The 21,023-nt window shown below is 40.6% G+C and overlaps 1 protein-coding gene across 1 annotated transcript in view; it reads left to right on the top strand.

Annotated features, from left to right (window-relative positions):
• PAMR1 (peptidase domain containing associated with muscle regeneration 1) overlaps nucleotides 1-20,744 on the top strand; it is a 67,947-nt gene extending 47,203 nt beyond the window's left edge. The window contains 7 exon segments of the mRNA XM_048487145.1: nucleotides 7,796-7,910; nucleotides 7,912-7,964; nucleotides 9,863-10,075; nucleotides 14,054-14,120; nucleotides 15,253-15,485; nucleotides 17,282-17,574; nucleotides 19,756-20,744. Coding sequence (XP_048343102.1) covers nucleotides 7,796-7,910; nucleotides 7,912-7,964; nucleotides 9,863-10,075; nucleotides 14,054-14,120; nucleotides 15,253-15,485; nucleotides 17,282-17,574; nucleotides 19,756-20,292 — 1,511 coding nt within the window. The 3' untranslated portion in view covers nucleotides 20,293-20,744.
• Nucleotides 20,745-21,023: the final 279 nt, after the last annotated feature.

Below are 21,023 nucleotides of genomic sequence, written 5' to 3'. Positions count from 1 at the left end.
TGGTTCAGGGTTTGTCAGCTCCACAAAATGTATTTGGCTGTGCCAAGGATTCTGAAATGTTGCCACTTGACTTGGTTCTTTGGACACATAAGTCAGTGTATGTCAATGCTTGTTTTAGCCATTGCTGATTGACTAATGGGCAGAAAAGGTTCAGCTGACAAAGCGGATCCAGGGTTTCTCTTATTGTCTATGGTTCTATGATGTTCAGTTGATGAGAGTGCAAGGGAGCAGAAAGTTCCCTCAGAAAGAAATGATGTGAGGCTGAGAATATAATTGAAACAGCCTGAACTGCTGCTCAGCCTGAGCTGTTGAAAGCAGCCAGTCTGAGTTGCCAATCTGAGCGGCTGAAAGCATACATCAATTCAAATGCCTCCTTAGAAGTGAACATCTAAAGAGAATTAAGGCTTTTAAATTTTTGTGAAGTTTAATTATCACTACACTAAAGGTGCCATTGGCGTGAGGGTGACAACATTCTCTTTCACTAGTTAATGCATTTTTGCACCTGTTCACACCACTACTTCTATTTACATCCATAATTTTTTCCATTCTGCTGCTACTTTGGCAAGGGGGTCGGGGTGCAATTCAAGTGGACTGAGGGTCCCTCCTTTGGCATCCTGCACTGGCATTTTCATTGAGTGCTAGTGCTGCTCAGCAGGGCCACTTCCACTCAAGTTATTTGCCCAAAGCTACATAGGTCTGTTTTTGTGTGGAAAACACCTAAGTCTTTTGCCCCAGGCCAATTCTCATGGCATTCGGTGTGGCCCAATTATTCCACTTGAACTGCATCAAGGAAACATTTGTCCAGCTGTCTCATTCTTCTTCTAATGTAATCTTTGTTAAAGTGCCCAAAATATTACTGAATACAAAGGGTTATTTTATGGAACAAGTGAACATATTCATGAAATGTACACTTCAGTTCAGCACCGAGAAATGTCTAAGCAATGAGTTCAATGTCAGAATTAAGTCAACTTCTTCCATTTGTGGTGGGTTTTCTGGGCTATGTGGCCGTGGTCTGGTGGATCTTGTTCCTAATGTTTCACCTGCATCTGTGGCTGGCATCTTCAGAGGTGTATCACAGAGGGAAGTCTGTTACACACTGTGTCCACTGTTACAGACTTCCCTCTGTGATACACCTCTGAAGATGCAAGCCACTGATGCAGGTGAAACGTTAGGAACAAGATCCACCAGACCACGGCCACACAGCCCGGAAAACCCACCACAACCAGTTGAATCCGGCCATGAAACCCTTCAACAATACATTCAACTTTTTCTGTTGACTGGATTATGCCGTTTCATCTCATATTTGCTTTTTGAGATCAATCCCTGAACCTTTAATGTAGGAGAATAAAGATGTCTCCCCACACCCCCAAGTTACATTTCCATTGCTTGGAAAGTTCACACCACTATACAATACTGATTTCTGTTGAATGAGGAGGTGGCAGAGCTCTGAGGTGGTGGAATGACTATACCACTTCAGATGGGAGGATTTGACTCCAGCTCCAAACATTCATTCACATAAAAAGCTGCATGTAAAGAAAAAACTACCTCAGCAAAGAAGAGTTCTGTCATTTCCTTTTGCTTGCTGTACATGGGTTTGTTTGTTTTTTAAATGCAGGGAGTCTTTAACATGAGGAGCCTTTCAAATGTGACCTCCTCCCAGGGTCTCCTTCTGCTCTCTATTCTCCTATTTTGTTTCCATTTCATTCTGCAGTATGTATGAACCTAGGGTTGGCAACCTCCATGTGGTGGCTTGAGATCTCCTGGAATTCTGACTGATCTCCAAGCAATAGAGATCTGTTCTCTGGGAGAAAATGGCTATTTTGAAGGTCCCTCCCTTCTCAATCACCACCCTTCCCAGGTTCCACCTCCAAATTTCCAGGAATTCTCCAACCTAGAGCTGGCAACCCTGTGTGAACCAGACGCAGCTTTCTTTGGATATGAGCTATTTAGTGCAATGCACATGTGCCTTCTGAGACCTTTACAGAATGTTCTTTCCTTCTGTCTCCAAAAGCGCTTTTTGGGGTATAACCATAAGAGGCTACTGCAAAGATTATATGTGCCTTGAAGACAGTGTTGAGTTTGAAAGGCATTTTAAAAATATATCCCACAAAGGAGCTTGTCATAGGCTAGATGTCTTTTGACTGTACTATGGAATCTGAGGGAGAAAAGAAAAGAGCAGGTTCATGCATCTGGCAGATATCCATTCATATAATGAAAGAAAAAGGCCTTAAAAAGCACACAAGGTACTGACATTCATTTCAAACCATGTTCAGAGATGTTCTCACATAAAGCTACTGCATTAAGGCAGAAAGGATATAGTGGGTGAGAAACTGCATGAAATGCTCTAGGGATCAAGTATAAAATAGGTTACAAGACAGCTTTTATTGGCTTCACTTTGCTGGGTAAAAAGGTATTACAGGCATTTGCTCATTCATCAGATAGAACAAGACAGCAAGTTCAGCTGGAAATGTTTCTGGTAATTTCAAATAGATAGAGGTAAAATCAGAAAGTGTGCATCCTAAGGGATGACCCAACTTGATGTAGAAAATCCAAATGTTCCCCACAGTGTAAATTTTTAATAATTAAGTTACTGACATTTTGCTGTCTTTCAACTAGATTTGGGCTGATTTTGCACAGTAAAAACGCCCTGTACTATATCTGGGAGCGCAGCTTCTGCTGCGCTCTTTACCCTGCTGTTGACTTTGCACTGCTCCCCAGCTTTCCTCCACTTGCACCGCAAGGTCTTTGGCAATATCTTCTATGAATCCCCCCCCCCCCCAATTCCTCCCACTCACTATCACCAATTTAGTTGACTCTGGACAAAACAGGCGCTGGGAATCGGTGCCCTCCCCCCCAGTCTAAAATCCTTGCATGTGTGAGGGAATTGTAGTACTCCAGCCCCCCCCCCCCATCTGAACACCTTGTGTGTGCAAGGGAATCTCCGCCCTCCAGCTCGTGGAGCTTTCACACACTGCTTCTCTGCAAGGTTTTGCAAGGTTTCTCCCTCCATGTTTTTAATTCCACTGCAGGGGGGGGAGGTGCCTGTTCATTGGAGGGGCAGGCCAGAGTGGTGAGGAAGGAAAAATGGCCTCGATCTGCTGCCAAGGAGGTTTCTTGGCAGCAAAAGCCACTGGAGCAATGGAGGGGCATTCCAAAAGGTCCCCAACCTTTGCGGTTCTGGAAAGTCCTGTAGCAAAGCTGCTGCTGCAGGGCAGCTCTGGAAGAACAGCATGCCAGACACACTGCAGTGCTTGGTGCTGTGGGGAACTCCCCATTGCCTCGGGACATTCCCCGTGCCAACAACGGGGCACTTTTAACATGCAAAATCAGCCATAGTGATGGGAGATCTCTGAACAGATGTCTTGCTTTTTTTAAAGATAGCAAACATCAGCCCCCACAAGGTTTCCAGCGTGGATTTTGACCATTGTATAGAATGTTTGTTTTCTGCACCATTTTTGTGACATCAGCACACACACACACACACACCCCACCCCCATGAATAACTAGTAGTTCAAGAAGGAAATCTTAAATCACAAAAAATGATGGAGAAAGCTGCCCCTTCCCCTCTGCAACACAGCTGTGCTCCAAAGCAGTTCCAATCCACCATGGTTGTTATCTGTAGTTCAGAATGCACAGCTTTCATATTGTTCTATCTAGTTTGAACCTTCCTCATCTCATGTCAGAGACAATAGTGTGTATGTTTCCATGAGACTTTCAAGCAAGAAGGAAGACTGGTCCTTTCTGCTGGTTTGTCCCTCTTTTCCACTCTTGTATTTCCAGTCCTGTCAGGCCAGACACTGTCAGCACATGTTCACATAGTGAAATAGACTCATGTGCATTACTACCAGCATCAACATGAGCCCCAATCCAGTTGTGCGTAGGTTTCATTGAAATCAGCAAAGCAAACTAATCACGTCATTAAAATAGACATAACACTCATCAAAACCACAAATAAAATACTCAAATAGACATAAAAACTCATCAAGACCTCTATATAAATTACTAATGTCTTGACTTCTTGTTCTATTAATTCTTTCCATTTTGGCATTACTTAAATTTCATTCACATCAGTTTAATTTAAGTCCAGCTAGCTTGCTCTAGATCAGGACTATGGGAGACAAGATTTCCCTTCCTTTTCTTAATTTGATATCTCAAGAAAAATTGCAGGTATGATGACCTTCTGTTGCTGCTGCCTTCGGCATTAGCTTTGTCTTGGTGTGCATAATGCAGTCTATTTCCTGTGCTATGGCTTAAGAACAACAACCATGACCCCATGATTCTGTTTGTGTGGTTGTATCAGGCCCAAAGTGTTATGTAAACAAGTAACCTAGATGCCAAAATGGAAATAATTATTAGAGCAAGAAGTCAAAGACATTAGTAATTTATATAGAGGTCTTGATAAGTTTTTATGTCTATTTGAGTAATTTATTTGTGGTTTTGATTAGTGTTATGTCTGTTTTAATGAAGTGAGTAAGACTACAGACCACAAAAACCAGTGGTGAATTTAAGGAATTAATATTCAGCACAATCTAGGGAGAGCCAGCTTCATGTAGTGGTTAAAAATGGTGGACTCTAATCTAAAGAACTGGGTTCGGTTCCCCAATCCCATTAAGTGCCTCAGCATACACAAAGGCAGGTAATGGTAAACCACCACCAAACCTCTTTGAGAACCCTACGGGGTCAGTCCACCATAAGTCAGCTGTGACTTGACACCAAAATCACTCACATACTCACTTAGTCTGATAATGTTATTGGGACCATGCCTTTTTCATGAACTGAAATCTTACCATAGTGGTAATGTCACAACTTTCAATTAGAAAACCCAAGGAAATCAGATTTAACAATACTTGGCACCTATATAGAACTTTCAAGTTTTCTAAGCATTTCAAATATGCTGTTGTTTTTTAATGTTTGCAACAAACCAATAAGTATGGTATAATTATCCCCATATTACAAAGATATGTATGTGTGTCATGGGTGAGTGGGGGGAGGGGAGGGTTACTGAAGCTGATAAGGTCGTTTCTTTAAGATTAGCTTGTGGGCTCATAACAAACATGTGCTTTTCAATTCACAGCTGTAATTGTACACTAATAATAGAAATTGTTCAGAACAGATCCAATTGTACACAACTGTAATTGAACACTAATAATAGAAATTGTTCAGAACAGATCCAAATAAGATTTAAAGATTAAAATCACGCTAAAATAGGATACTATTTATCAAAAATCACTGTTTAGAAAATGGGAACTAAACTTGCTGTACATCAGGGCTATGGGAAATTCATCATCTGGAGCAGAGGTCTGCAACCTGCGGCTCCAGAGCCGCATGCGGCTCTTTCGTCCTTGTACTGCGGCTCCATATGGCTTGGGTCCTCAGCCTCCTTTGGAGAGTCGCCCTAAGGGTTAATGGGAAAGAGTCCCCATTCCTAGAGAGGCACAGGCTGAGACGGCTATCCCAAGCCACTTCCGGCTTCCCTGTCCCAGCTGCCTGGTTGGCTGATGCCGGTGGTGACGGCATGGGGTGGGAGCAGAGCACTGCTGGTGGATCTTCTTGAACAGGTGAGCGACAAAGGGCAGAAAATGGGAGGGAGTTGCAGGAGCGCAGATTTTCAGTGCAATCCTAACCTCAGTCCAGGGGTCGACCCTGTGTTGGGTGGCCTCATTTCCCCCTCCCCGAGTCCTTCTTGGGGGGCAGGACCACATGGGGGACCCCAGCAGCACCACCTTGAGTTGCAGCCCCCCCGCCCCCCAGCAGCTCCACTGAGCTCCAGGGGCTTTCTTGGCGGATGGCAGCCTGGGTGAGTCCAGGTGAGAAAGATGATGTCAGGTTTTAAATGAGTTATTACCTGCAGCCCTGCAAGGTTGCACTCGTCGGGACTGTTTGATGGGGAGGCGGGGGTGGGTGGGAGTTGTTTGCTTCTGCATTGCCAAGGAGGGCAGGAGCACATGGGGAAAGCCTTGCATGTGGATCTTGGAAGGTTTATTTCAGAGTTAGCCAGTGGAGGGTAAGCTTGTAGATCGTGGAAGCGAGGAATGCCGGGATAATCCTCAGCCATGGTTGTCGCGGGTTGCCAACTCCTGGCGGGCAAATCCCAGGACATTTGGGGGTAGATATAATTATATATTATATATAGATGTAATTGTTTATACAAATCGTAAAGGTAAAAAATATATATACGGTGTTATCTTCATTTTAAATGTTAAAAAGTATTTGCGGTTCTAAGTGTTTTCTTTTCCATAGAAAAGGGGTCCAAATGGCTCTTTGGGTGTTAAAGGTTGCCAACCCCTGATCTAGAATATATTTTAATGCAGTTGACACAAACTATTTTTGGAAGAAAACTGGACTATGTCAAAATTAAATAATGCTCAAAAGTAAGGGAAATGAAGAGCATACATGCAATAAGACATGCAGCAGGTACATACTAATGTCACAGGAAGTACTGGAAGGAAGTTTTGTAATATCAGAGAAGAATGTGGTTTTTATCAATGTAAACAAAGGATCCTTGTTTCTTCTTCACAAATATGCATTTAAATTTACCTCCTTAAATCAGATACAAAGTAATTATTTATTTCACAAGTCTCTATGAGATACATGAATAACAGATGTTTTGTTTATTTTTACTCATAAAGTGAATTACAGTAGTTTTAAGATTAGGAATTATTTTTAAAAGCTTAAAAGAGAACAGGAAAAAATGCATCAAAACATTTGCTCATATCTGGGTTGTGGGTGAGTACCATGGTCAGTTTTGGGATGGGTTCCACTTGTTAAAAGACACTGAGCTACTATTATGAGTGATTGTGGCATAATTTTACATCATATTTACTCTTTTGTATTCATATACATATATAAAGAATATATAAATACATATATAAATACATATATTTGGGGAGAGCGGTTTATTACGTCAAATAAACAACAATTATATATAATAAGAATATATTTAAGACTATATAAAATAAGAATATATTTAAATTGGCATACCCATATGTTGGTAAGCCACATTGAATATCATTGAAAAGGTAGGGCTAAAATGACTTTAATTAGGCCATGAGAGGCTTTCTGTTCCAAGCAGTGTTCATACTACACTGCTGTGATCCTTTTATAATGGCATCCATAGCACAGATGCACACTTTTAAGCCCACTGAATTTAATGCTCTTATAAGGGTGTAAATCAATTTAGGATGGCAGTAGTAGCCTACCAATGTGAGGTGGAGGGGGCAGTGCTGAATAATTTGAAACTCATTAAATGCCTGAATTACAGGCACCATTCAGTGCTTAATTTTCTCCAGCTGAAATCAATGGGACTTTGCTAACTTTGGCTGAATTAAGCTCTATGAATTTATTTATAACTTCAGAGTTTCTGACCTGGGGTCATTCTTTTTATTAGCCCAAAATGAATATCAAGTAGCCCCAATTTTATAGATGTCTGATTCTGATTAATGATATCTTTGACTAACCATTACAGTTCATACATTAGCACATATTAATGAATACAGCAAAGTCACAGCTTGTGTACTCTTTCCTTCAACTTAGCGTCTAATCCAGTGAGTAGAATGGAAGTACTCACAAACATTTGTCAGATCTTAGGTTATCTGTCTTGATTTGTTTCTTTTTTAAAAATGCATGTACTCATAATTATTGTTTTTTAAAATACACATTATTGTTCCGATGTTATCCTTTGTCTCCTGTAGCCCTTCCTCCTTAATATTTTCATTATAGTCTAAGTAGCAAATCAACATAACACAGTCCTGTTTTTGTAATAAAGTAGATTTTTTTGAAATATCTGAACTGTCAGTGGTGATGTGTAGGACTCCAGGTGCTCCTGCTCATGGTTTTGTGGAAGGAGATGACTTTAAATATGGGGCCCAGGTTTACTTCAACTGCAACATGGGCTACACCTTAAAAGGCAGCCGTTGCCTACTGTCAGCTAGATGGAAGCTGGTCAACACAACATCCTGGATGTGGTAAGCCTTCTTTATGTTTCTTATTGTGCATCTATTCATTTACAGAATTAAGTGGGATTAATAAAGAGCAAGGCTGACAAATTTAGCAGCTTGACATTAATTTTACTGGTCTCTCTGTAGCAACCTCTGCCACAGAGAAGAAAGAAACAGCCTGTGTAACAATTTACTGGTTCTCCCTGACAAGGAAAGCTAAGGTGTTTATAGTGATATGGTTGCCAGTTTGGGAAAAGGAGAATCTCCACTTGCCATAAGCATAGGGTAACGAATGATTTTCAGTGGGGATCTCAAGGTATGATCTCTAATGAGGCACCTGTGCTAGCTGGATATGTGCTGGTTTTTTAAGAGGCTAATATTTCAATCTGTATTTAATGACCTGTTTGTCATTTTATCTGTCTTACATGTGGCTTTTGTAATGACTGAAGGTTTACTGATTTGGGAACATGTGAGTGGTAGTCTGAGCCACACATCTGTTGGACCAGTTTCAGTATTAAAATCCAAGCCTAAAAACCCCTTTAAGATTTCATGATGTAAAATGCACCTTTTTACAACTTGACCATTTGCAACATTTGGACTGCATCCTTACTTCCCCATGCTTAACAGCATATCTCATTATCCTCCTCTCTCAGTAGCTGCTGCCTTTTCAGAATCTAGTCACTGTCCAATTGCATTTAGATCACAGTTCTCCACCACCAATTAGGTGATTCATTTAGGCTCTCTTTTGGAGAATGGATCAAATAGTTCACTTTGATCTTTCCTCTCCCCAAATCTCCAACTTTACCCCTCAGTATTTCTGTGTGCAGAGACAGTTAGTATATGCGGTGCCTAATGTTTGACTTGTTTCTTTGTGACTGGATTTGAGTGACTGTGGGTTTGTTGCAGCCAGCCCAAAGAAACAACACAAACTATTAAATTGTATTGAAATGATTAAAATGATTTTTCATTTTCCTTCCCAGCCAGCATTTCCTTTCCTTTGGTCCTGAAGAAAACATAAAAACACAAAAACCCTGAATATTAGGCCCCTTCCGAGCATCGCTAGAAAATAATCAAGGGTTTTTCAGAACCTACTTTCACAAGAACTCGGTTTTTTTTCGAAGGTGGATTTTGCCATCTCCACACACAGCTTCAAAGCGAGCACTTTGAAAAACAGTTTTGAAAGGTGCATTATTCTTGCATGGTGCATGGAATGAGCCTTAGGTTCCATCATGTAGTTCTCTAAAATAGTTATTTTATTTATGGCTTTGACATTTTGTGCATGCGGTCCTGGGCTTATTCTGTGCAAGCCTACAAAACAGAACTGGGAGCATCTCTGGGGTCATCCTGGGAATGGTAGCTCCTGGAGGACTGGCGAGTTTTAGGGAGATGATCACCATTTGGTCCCTCCCCACCCCCCCTACGCAGGTCTTGGCCTGTTGGCTGCTGTGCTGGGTTTGATCCTGCCCTTTGAAGTTCTCCGACATTGTAACAGGGTGTTTTGACTTTTGTATATAGCCTTGAGCATTGTTGACCGCTGTGGCAATTGAAAAGTCATTTGATTATCACAAACTCTGTAATGTTTATGCTTTTGGACCAGTAGCTTCTTTTGCAAGGAGATCAAACAAAGTATTAGAACACATGGACAGATTTTACCACTTCCATGATGTAACGATGGGATCTCCAAATGATTTCTTTTTTTGGTCAACATATGGATGAAATTATTAATACCTACAGCAATGCATGCCAATTTCAAAGTTGGCATATGTGCTTCTTTAATGTCTTAAAAGAATTCTGACAAAAGCTAGCAATGTGCATGCCTGTGTCTCAGTGTAAGCACAAACTACTGAATGATGTGGTGTTCAGAAGTAATACTTGTGTGACAAAACAACAACAACAAAGCAAAAACAATTTTCCCCCGCTGTTAGTTATAGAAGACAGAAACTGCTCCCATCCTGGTGGTCCGCTCAATGGGTACACAAAACTGATGGAAGATGCTTCACTGGTGAACAGCCATTATGCAAAAATTGGAACAGTCATTGCATTCTTTTGTAATAATTCCTACATTCTTAGTGGTAATGAGAAAAGAACCTGTCAAGAGAATGGAGAATGGTCTGGGAAACAACCAATCTGCATAAAAGGTAGGTAACAGTTTATTTTCTCCAACATATAAAAATGAATATCTTTTTAAAAAATATCTGATTTTAGTTTCTTGAAGCTGATTTCTTTAGGGATATTCACATGTTGTTTCCTCTTTAACATTGATAGTAAGAAATAAAATGCCCTTCAGTTGGTACCGTGCCATGCATAAGCATTTATTTAGCTTGAGCTCAAACCTTCTCATTCTGTTGGATCCTTCCTAGCTCAAAGAAAGTTGTAGAAAGAGAATCCTAGAAGTATGGTTTAATAATTGTACTAAAAATGAGAAACTTTAGTTCCTTAACAGCTCATCAAGTGGAAGGACTAAAAGGTTTCTCTTTTTCCTCGAAATGGTTGTATTAAGATTTTTTAGGAAACAGACAACTAAGAATATACACAAAAAGAAAACTCTACTATAAAAGGAAAAGAAAGGGCTCACAATTTCATCTGCATCAACCACAAATTACCACCTTCTTGCTAGTTACAATTATAAAATTTCATTCAATTAATTATTATTTATTATTACTAATTCAGTAGGAGTCACACTTTTCTCTATTATACCCATTTCTTATTCTCCTAGTTCTCAAATTCCCAAATCGTCAGTTTGTTTTTTTCTGTTTTGAGCAAAGACTCTATCACAGATTTTCAATTATTGATAAACTTAGGTGAATTCTTTTCTTTAATAATCAAAAAAGTGATTACCAAAAAAGAGATGAAGTTTCCCACTTTTGCACACATAATATTCTTGCTCCTGTTGACTTATAGAAAAAAACAAAAATCTGTATCTTTTTTCAAACTATATGTCTATCAAATCCAAAAGGAAAACCTTGATTTCATTTATTTATAGAACTATAAAGGTTTCTCAGTCAGGTTTGCCAAATTTTCCCTTAAGTATCAGTTTTGGGAGCTCATGTTTCCTGATTTCTTTTCTGCTAGTTCTCTAAAGTCCAGCATTACAGCACTTTGCTTTCTCTGACTTTCTGCTAGATGTGCTCTCTAGCTTAAAAGATATATCAAGGAACTGGAAAACAGTTTTTGTACAGAACTGCCAGCTATTATTTTATATGGTTTAAAAGAGAGTTATTTTTTTCTAAAATCTTGTTTTAAGATCAATTTTCAATATTCTCTTTACACCTTTATATAACTTTTTGACACAATTACTGCCCAGTTAATAAGCGAGATCTATATAATCACTGAAACATTTATACAGATTTTAACTTTTACAGCCCTATAGTGGCTTTCATTCAAAACTAATTTCACTCTCTCACTTTTCAATGATGGTTATAAAATGTTCTCTCTGAACATAATTAGGCTTCGTGAGATAGACTGAGGACAAAAGTGGACATTGGCAAGGGTAGGAGGAAGCTTTTTCTTTTTCTTGTATAGGACTCGTGGGTTCAAGAGCAAATAAACCGTACTAACCCTTCTTATTTTAGGCCAACATACCAGAAGCTTTACAACTAGACATAATAATGATACAGAAACTGAAAGGAATAAGGAAAAAAAGTATAATGGATAAACATTAGGGTTGGGGATCACCACAACATGAGGAACTGTATTAAAGGGTCGCAGCATTAGGAAGGTTGAGAACCACTGCCTTAAGAGGAGTTTTCTGGTCACTGTGTAGCCCACAAATTCTGCAATTTTGGGATTGCATGGCCTAGTGTATGCATACTAGTTAGTACCACCCCCTGCCCCACCCCCACACTTTCTCAACCTGTGTTGAGATCTTTAGTTAAATTCATGGAACAGATGAGCTACAAGAAACTTCCTGCCCTTATGCAGCTTCTATAATGTGGAGTAGTGTTTTCAAGACAAACATGTCCCTGCAAATCTCAGGGAAAGAAGTTACATTATGTATATGTAACATACAAAGTTCAGGCTTTTAAAAAATAGGATTTGAATATGTATAATTCACTGAAAGTATACATTTACAAATCCCCTAAAATTTCCTGTGAATAAAAATGTACCATATTTGTAGATCTTCCATTTCCCACCAAAGCAATTTCAAGCCACTATGTTCTGATTAATCAAATTCCCTTTGCAATAGCATCCAAGAGCTTGCATCTTGTATATTTTACATACTCTACCTAAATACCTGTAATCAATTTCACCCCATAAGAATGAGTTTAGATTAAGGTAAGGTTAGCTTTGGTAGCTGCCACTGTAGTTGGTGCCACAGCAGAAGCGGATATTTATTATCTGGTGGAGCAGTAACTGTTAAGGCAGGAAGAGGCAAAGCAAAACCCGAGGATGGTTAAACCCAGGCATTTGTACCAGTTCTGAGCAATCAAATGCTGAGTCTCTCCTGAGCAATTATATGATCCAATTTAACAGATGTCAGGGTTTGGCTTAAATGGTTTGGGTTTATGACCCTTTGTCTGTCATACAAATCTGGGCTCACATACTAATGGCAAAATGTTGTGATATTTAACTGTTCTATAGGAAATGGGGATGTAGGCTTCATGCCTACATCCAGTTACAGATGAATTTCAATGAGACTTAATTCATGCATAGCTCTGTGCAAAAACATAACCTGAGAAGAAATGGTGTAATGGACTTGCCCCACCTGAAGGGCTGGTGTGAAGCAGGCCTGCTTAAAGAGGCCTGGGTGACAGTAAAAGTAAGGCAGCAGGCCCTAATTTAAATAAAAGCAAGGTGATTGGTCAATGGAAGGCACGGTTGCCCCTGGCCAATGTAAGGGGGCACTAAAATGCTGCTAGATAAACAGAAAGACAGAGAGAGCCTGTCAGACAGTTCTTTGTTTGGAGTTCTGAAGAGAACAGCTCGTGTTCAGTTGAGAGCAGAGTCTGTGGAGTGAAGTCTCTCAGCTCTGTCTCTGGTGAAAAGGAATTCTGGTCCAGCTCAGACAGCTGGCAGGATTCTAGTGACTCTCCTCAAGCGAAGGAAGCTTGTGAGAGGAAGGAAGACACTGGCTTTTTGGTGCAGAGTGAAGCGCCGGCCAGAAGCTTGTCAGTAGACACTGACCAGACCTAGGAGTCTGTCCAGCCCCTGTGTAACACCAGTCTTGGAAAAGCCCGATCTAGTGGCAGTGAGGCCAGTTTGGGAGTAGTGTGAGAGAGGGAGGCTTTGTATGCCAGAATCTCACAGGGCATAGACTGGGTGTGTGTGTATTCAGTGGGTTGTGGATCAGAAAGGACTAGTGTCTGTCTGTGAGGAAAAGCAAAGTGTATAAAAACCAAGTCATTTCTGAAGTGTGTCTGTGTATGTGTGTGAAACCTAAATAACAACTGAAGCTCTGTAACTTTTAATTGAAAAGAACCTCTCTGAAACCATCAAGCGTTAGTACCTCTCTGAGCCAGTTTAAGAAGCCTTTCTCTTGTTTTTTAAAATAAATTTAATTCGTTGTGTTCAAGTTACCCTCGTGCCAACCTGCGTGTGTGTGTGAGAGATTGAAGAGTGCCTGTTTGTGTGGCTAGAATCCCAGCCAATTTTGAGTTCCCTCCATTTTTGTATATGGGACTCTGAAGGACATTCCCCTCAGACCAAGTGTGAATGTAAGGTGGGATATTTGGCAGCCAGAAGCCAGTTTTGGGATTCCTAGTTCCTTCTCTTTTATGGTGGCAGCAGAGTAAAAAGAAGATCCCTGAACACTAGCCTGGGATATTTTGGGTGGCAAAGGAAACCCCACTGGTCAGTTTAGTGGGAACCTTGATTGTAGGCCACCTGTCCTGTTACAGTTGGTGGCTAGTGGTGGGATAATATCTCTCCCTTGCCTTGAACGTAAGCGTCCCCGTTACAAATGGGATTCCAAAAAGTAAGTACTAGACTAGAAGCAAAGCTATATTGGATCATCTAATTCTCCCCTTCAGTATGTAGATGCTGTATGCATACTTCTTGCCTTTCATCTTAATCCATTGTTAGTGACAGTAAGGGGTAGATCTATAACTTTTGAGCTCTGAACCTGGGATAAGATTATGCATTGTTGTGCTTTTTGAAAAATTATTTATTTTTTTTAGCTTGCCGAGAGCCAAAAATCTCTGACCTAGTAAGGCAGAAAGTACTCCCAGTGCAGGTTCAGTCAAGGTAAGATTGCAATACCTTAACTTAAATGTTAAAATGAAATATTGTTATTTCTTAGTGTACATATTAGCTCAGTTGGACACTCATGCTATTAAACGTATTGTATACACTACTCTCTTGTTACTAAAGTGTCAGCGGCTTGTTGGGGTAGTGACTCATTAGATGCAAGCATTCAAGATTATTGAATCAGCTAAGAGACAACATATGGTTACAGATCCTCACATGACCACAGAGATGCTGACAACCACTACAGGCATCCAGACAAAGATTCTTTCTTGCCCTCCTCCACGCATTTAGAACATACCATACTTGTTTAATTAGAACACACATACTGCTACTGTTCCCAGTGGAACCTTGCCCACCAGGTTCCCCAGTCCCATGGAATTTTGTATTCTTAGGGTCAAAGTGGACAACATGGTGTTCCTCGGGACACTCATTGCCAGGTTTTTTGACTCATGACACATAGGCAAAATCGGAGCCCCTATCCCTCACTCTATAGTCGTGAGTAGGAATAGGCTTTGGCAGTATTAGTAAAGAGAAGGCATTCTAGCAGTAAAATGGCATCAGTGTCCTGGTGGTGTCCCTGTTTATATCATAAAGGCCTTTTCTGCACAAGTCATTTAAAACATTTATGGGACTTTAATAAATTGTTTGTGGCGTTCCATACTTCATTTCCCCCCATTCATTTTGGAAATGTTTCATTTTCCTTTTAATCCATCATATTTGAAAACCCTTTTACAATTATTCTTTTGGCTAACACATTTCCAAGCCAGCAGTGCAGTATTCTTGAAACATTTTAAATTTGTAGAATTTAGGCCTCATTCAAGAAAAATTATGTGTGCTGGAGACTCATTGATCTCAGTCTACCATTGTTAGGCACAGTTAACCACATGCATTTAAACACAGCCAATGCTGTGTTTAATTTGGGGCAATTATATCAATTGAATGTAAGAACACAGTTAAGCTTTTCAGGATGATTTTCAGTTGAATATTCTCTGGATTGTATGTATAGACTAGAGATCTTATTTGTAGTGAAATTTTGCTAATAAGTGATACTCATGCTGATAAAAATACAATAATGAAATTCTTGGGCCATGTTGTTTTACATTCTCATATTCTTTATGCACTGAAACAGAGAGACTCCTTTGCATCAGCTCTATTCATCCACATTTAGCAAGCATAAACTGGATGTATATCCAACCAAAAAGCCATCACTTCCATTTGGCGAGCTTCCACCAGGCTTCCAGCATCTTCATACACAGCTTCAGTATGACTGCATTTCTCCATTCTACCGTCGATTGGGAAGTAGCCGGAGAACCTGTCTTAAAACAGGAAAATGGAGTGGGCGGGCCCCTTCATGCATTCCAAGTAAGAGGGTTATTTAAAAAGCCTGAGACAAAATATATAATTGTGTTTCTGCCATTAAAATGCCTAAAGCATGCTTAATTGTCAACAACAATATACAGCATTTGAAGTGCTTCTTATACATTATCTTGATATTCCTTAGAACAGCCCTATAAGATAGGTCACTATTATTTCTGTATTGCAGATAGAGGAGTGCAGGACTGATGCTACAAAAATAGAGGCTGGGCTAACACCACACAGTGACTTTCTGGCTGAAGTACAGTTTTAGCCAAGACACTTCATTGAAAACAAACAAAAATGGGAAAAACAACACATGCAAGTCATCGGCAGGGAAAACTAAGTTTATTAGTGTATTTTACAAGCTGAAATAGCATCTGCCTGTAATGGAAGCAGACAGAGGAAACAGCCATGGGAACAACTTAGCTAATGGCAAGCAGCATGGTAAATCCCTGGAGCAGCAGAAAATGGCAGGCACGAGCTGCGGAGAAACCGAAAGTGGGAGCTTTGAACTTGGGTGAGAAAAATAAGACATTGCCTGCTTTCTGCACAAGCAATCAGGAAGCGTCTTCAATCCAACATTGGAAAAAAGATCACTAGTTTAACTTTTTCAAAATAAGTTGGGTTGAGCAGAAATAAAATGTCCTGAGGACTTCTCAGGGGGTGGGGGGAGCTGTGCAAACTTCCTCCCCAAAACGCTTCTTTTCACATTCACAGTTTTATTTGTGCTGTGCAGAAAAAGCCATAGTATAGTATGCTATACTAACTGCATACTTTGCAGTATCTCCAGAAAGTCACTTTTCCTTATGGAGCAGAGCGGCTAAGAGACCAAGCTATTATTCAAGAGGTTGCCCGTTCAAATTTCATCTCATCCACAGACTGATTAGTTAACTTTAAGTGAGCTACTTTTTCTCTTTCTCTCTATCTGCCTCAAACATCCATTTGCAATATGGGAACAATCATAGTGACCTACATTACAGGGCTGCTGTAGGGATTACTGCTTAAATATATTTAAAGTACTTTGAAACACTGAAAGAACACAATGGAACTGCTAAGCATTAATGCTGATATTACTTTTCTGAGTTCTTCATGCCCCAATCGAAATGAAAATTTGATCAGAAAATGGATTGTTCCCATTTTATAAATTTGGATTCAATCCTTTGCAAAAAAAACCTGGCAAGATGCTTCACACACGTTGAATAAAGTACTTTCAATCTGTTTTTAATGCACTTTGCAACTAGACTTCAGTGTGTGAAATGGCAAAATCCACTTGCAAGGGATTGCTAAAGTCCATTGAAAGTGGGTTAAAATGCTTTAATCAGAATGTGTGAAAGAGTTTACTTTTCTTTACTTGCACACTGTTTAATTTTAAAAAGGCAAACATCCCCCCATCCTATTTTTTTTATGAGAAGTGGGCATAGGGACATGTATTTCTGTGTTATGACTGTTTTATCTTTTGGCAAACCATAAAAATGAGGACGATACTCTTCACTTTAAACATTCCTTTGCATTATATGTGTACATTATTTAAAACACTAGAAGAATGAGAAGGGCTGCTCACTCAGTCTGTTATCCATTGGAGGGGGGGATAAGAGGTATACAAAAGCAAATATTTCATAGAATTTAAAATTTTGAGGTATTGGGAGAGGAGAGAATTTTAAAAATCTGTTGGATTTTGTTTTGTGTAATTTTTTTCTCCGTTGCACCCTACAGCTTGGCTCTTGGGTGGCATTTTGAACATGGAACTGGGTTTTGTAAAAAGATTAACAGAAATATAAAGATCATTTCCCCTCTTTTGACAGTCTGTGGAAAGTTAGAAAACACCACTCTTCAGAAGCCATCCACTCTCCGGTGGCCATGGCAAGCAGCCATCTATAGGAAAACCAATGGGGTAAAGACTCCCAGTCACCAAAAGGGTGTGTGGATACTGATTTGCAGTGGCGCCTTGCTGAATGAACGCACAGTAGTGGTGGCATCTCACTGCGTTACCAATTTGGGGAAGGTCACCGTTCTCAAAACAGCAGATCTCAAAGTGGTCCTCGGCAAGTTTTACAGAGAGTATGATAGAGATGAAAAGACAATACAGAACTTACGGGTGAGTAAGGTGTTCAGGCATGATTGCCAACAAATGTCAGGGCTGTTGGAAAAGAGAGTGATTCTGCATTGCAAGTATAGCAAAGCAGAGATTTGGGATGAGAATTATTTGCTTTTTAACAGGGATGTACCACCCATGGGGACATGGGGTATCTCATGTCCCCGGGCACACACTATTTCGTCATGTGGGGGGACACCAGGCACTGACGGGGTCCCCACATCTGGCCTCTCCCACGATGCTGTGACCCGGCCAGCACCCAGCGGCTCCTCCTGTGCCAGGCACCACTCGTTGTTTGAGTTGTTAATCGTGGCCAACTCACCGCCATGCGCCAGCCCACCGCCATGGAGCCCGTCTGAGCTGCCCGCCGCCGAGCTCTGCCTCCCAGCCTCCCTGCAGGCCAGCTCCTGCCCTCCCCAGGGAGGCCTGCAGGGAGCCCACCACCAAGCCCTGCACTCGGCCTCTTTGCAGGCTTGCAAAGGTAAATGGGGAGGTCACCCGGAACAGGAGTTGCCTCAAGCACTATCCCCCCCCCCCCGGTATGTTTCTGGCTTATAAAATAGCTTTTTAATGAAATCTAACACAGCAAGATACTTGATAACTGTTTGTAATAATTGATAAACATAAAATGGCAGTATAGATCTCCTACACCAGCACATTCCATTCCCTCTAATGACTGTTTGCTCTCAAACATTTAGGCCATTTCTGCACAGCCAGCTAGCGGGGGTGCATCGGCATAGTTCATGCTGATGCACCCCCCGGGACCGTTCGCATGGATGGTCCTGCAGAGAGCACAGCTGACAGTGCAGCCTTCGCACAGGCTGCACCGCTTCCAAACAGCTCTTACCTCCTATTGCCTTCCGTCGCGTTGTGGAGCCTGTGCGAAGGCGACAGCTCTGGGGTTGAAGGCCAGGAGGTATGTCCCCTGGCCTCCACAGCACAATGGAAAGTGACAGGAGGTAAGGGCCGTTTGGGGTCAGCAGGGGGAAAACACTGCCTTCCACCCGCTGCCGTTCACATAGCAGCGGGTGGAAGACGGCACTTTTAGAAAACCTCACTAGTTGAGCGAGGTTCAAAAGTGGCATTTTCGCGCCACTTGGCCAGCATGAGCATGGCGTGTGCGAACAGCACCCCGGGGATGGTGTTTTTACCATCCCTAGGGCGTTGTTGTTGGGCTGTGCTAAAACAGCCTTAGTGTCAGATAACATTGCTAAAGACTACTAGCTAATGCCAATGTTAATTAGTGATGATACTTTGTCAGGCAGGCAGCCGATAGCTGTCTGGCTCTGGATATAATTTTTGAAGCAACAGTGAAAATCAGAAAGTTTAGAATTGAACTCTTGATCAAACATAATTGTTTCTGTCTATTTTTGTTGGAAGGGTTTCTCTCACTGTCAAAATGTGAGTGGGTTTCTGAATTATTATAATGGATCTCATCCCTTGTAGAAATATCACTGTATAATAGTTTAAGCTATTTAATACCAAATGTTTGTTGCCAGAATCTCCATTTATAAGCAGGTCTAAATCTTTTCATTCCTGTCATTACTGATTCCTTAGGTTGACATCCCAAATCTTCACGTTCATTTTGTCAATGAACTATTCTGCTGAGTGATCACATAGTACCTGCTACAAGCCCCCAAATCAAGGGGTTCTGCACTGTACAGTATTTTTACCCTATCTCAGTTTCTGTTCCACTTCATTTTTTTGCAACTCTAAAATACAATTTTCTTTCTTCCCTGCCAGTCTTTGCAAAGAAATCCAAATTATGTACAGTTTTGTCATTTAACCATATAATGTATGCATATGTGTACAAATTAAATATATGATGTTAGTGATATTCTGATTGCAAAATATTGGATTTTAGCTACATAAATTTGAGTTTAAGTGCAAAGTTGAGCTCCTCTGTCTCATTAACTTTTCTGGATAAATAAAATATTAAGATAACAGTCATTTGGTTTCCTAATCAGTAATATCTTTCATCTCGATCTTTCTAATGGTTGTGGTAAATCAATAGGAAAAACAAGGTCAGTTTATCACGGTAGCTACAGGTACCTTGGCTATTCATTAGTTTTGTATTCCATGTAAATGTTAAGAAACAGAGAGTAAGTAGTAAATTGCTTGATAGTGAATTCGTACATCTATGCTCTTTGTTATTTAACATTTTTCTTGATTTTTCCCCCTTAGATTTCAGCCATTATAGTGCATCCTAACTATGACCCTATATTACTTGATTCTGACATTGCTGTCATAAAACTTCTGGACAAAGCCAAAATAAGCAGCCGAGTTCAACCAATATGCCTGGCATCAATGCGTGATATTGATCTACTTGCAGATGACTTCCAAATAGTGGTGACTGGTTGGAAGATCCTGACAGATTTTGCAGATCCCACTTACAAGAATGACACAATTCGCATGGGGACTGTTCAGACTGTGGACTCACTAGTTTGTGAGCAGCAGTATGAGGAAAATGGAATCCAGGTCAGCGTCACCGAGAGTATGTTTTGTGCCAAACAACACCCAGCTGCCTTTTCTAATATCTGTCCTTCTGAGACGGGAGGGATTGCAGCAATACCTTTGCCAGGAAAGTCATCTCCTGAGTTGACTTGGCATCTCATGGGTTTGGTGAGCTGGGGCTATGATAAAACATGTAGTTTGGAACTCTACACTGGCTACACTCGAGTAATACCTTTCAAAGACTGGATTGAAAAGAACATGAAATAAAAAGCTATATTATTTTTTCTTACAGTATCTGATGTTTCAGGTTTCTTATCCCATTGACTGAACATGGTTTTTCCGCACAAATCTCCAAAAATATTTGATAACATTTTGAATCCCCCCCTTTTTTTGCTCACATTCATTCCCTTTAAATGATTTCTGGGTGCCATTTTTTTAATTTTTCCTTTGTTTTTAAAGTTCAGTGTTCAATTAATGCTTTAATGCTTCACAACCTCGTGCTGCATTCTTTACTCCTTGTATACTTGATGCTTCGAAAATTTGCCTGCCAAAAATAAAATAACTAAATGCTGCATATAAACAGGTGAAGAGGAATTGAGTGAGCTCAGAAGATGGCACTGAGGAGGATGTTCAGGGAAGCAGAGAAACATGGGAAATGTCAATAGATCACACAGCAACTGAAGATGCTTTTAAAATGTTTCAGCCAGAGAATCACTTTAAAAGGGGGTTCATTTAAAACATTTTGAGGTTGGAAATAAAACATTTGGGAGTAAAAACAATGTGGAACTCCATGGAGGAAACTTTCCTGCCTCAAAACATTTCAAATGAATTGTGCGGAAAAAGCCCGTGTCTGAGATGGGACTAAAGCAGATGCTAGAGTCCTGTTCAATAAGAACAGCTCATCTGTGCCAGGGACTCTGAGTGTGGCAGATGGGTTGACATGTCTCAGCTGTCCAATTCTCCTGGTGGGAATAGGGTGCTTGGATTGTGGGCTGTAA

The sequence above is a fragment of the Sphaerodactylus townsendi genome, linkage group LG02 (genome assembly GCF_021028975.2).
Source record: "Sphaerodactylus townsendi isolate TG3544 linkage group LG02, MPM_Stown_v2.3, whole genome shotgun sequence".
Taxonomy (NCBI): Eukaryota; Metazoa; Chordata; class Lepidosauria; order Squamata; family Sphaerodactylidae; genus Sphaerodactylus; species Sphaerodactylus townsendi.
This window is presented reverse-complemented; position numbering and strand designations above follow the sequence as displayed.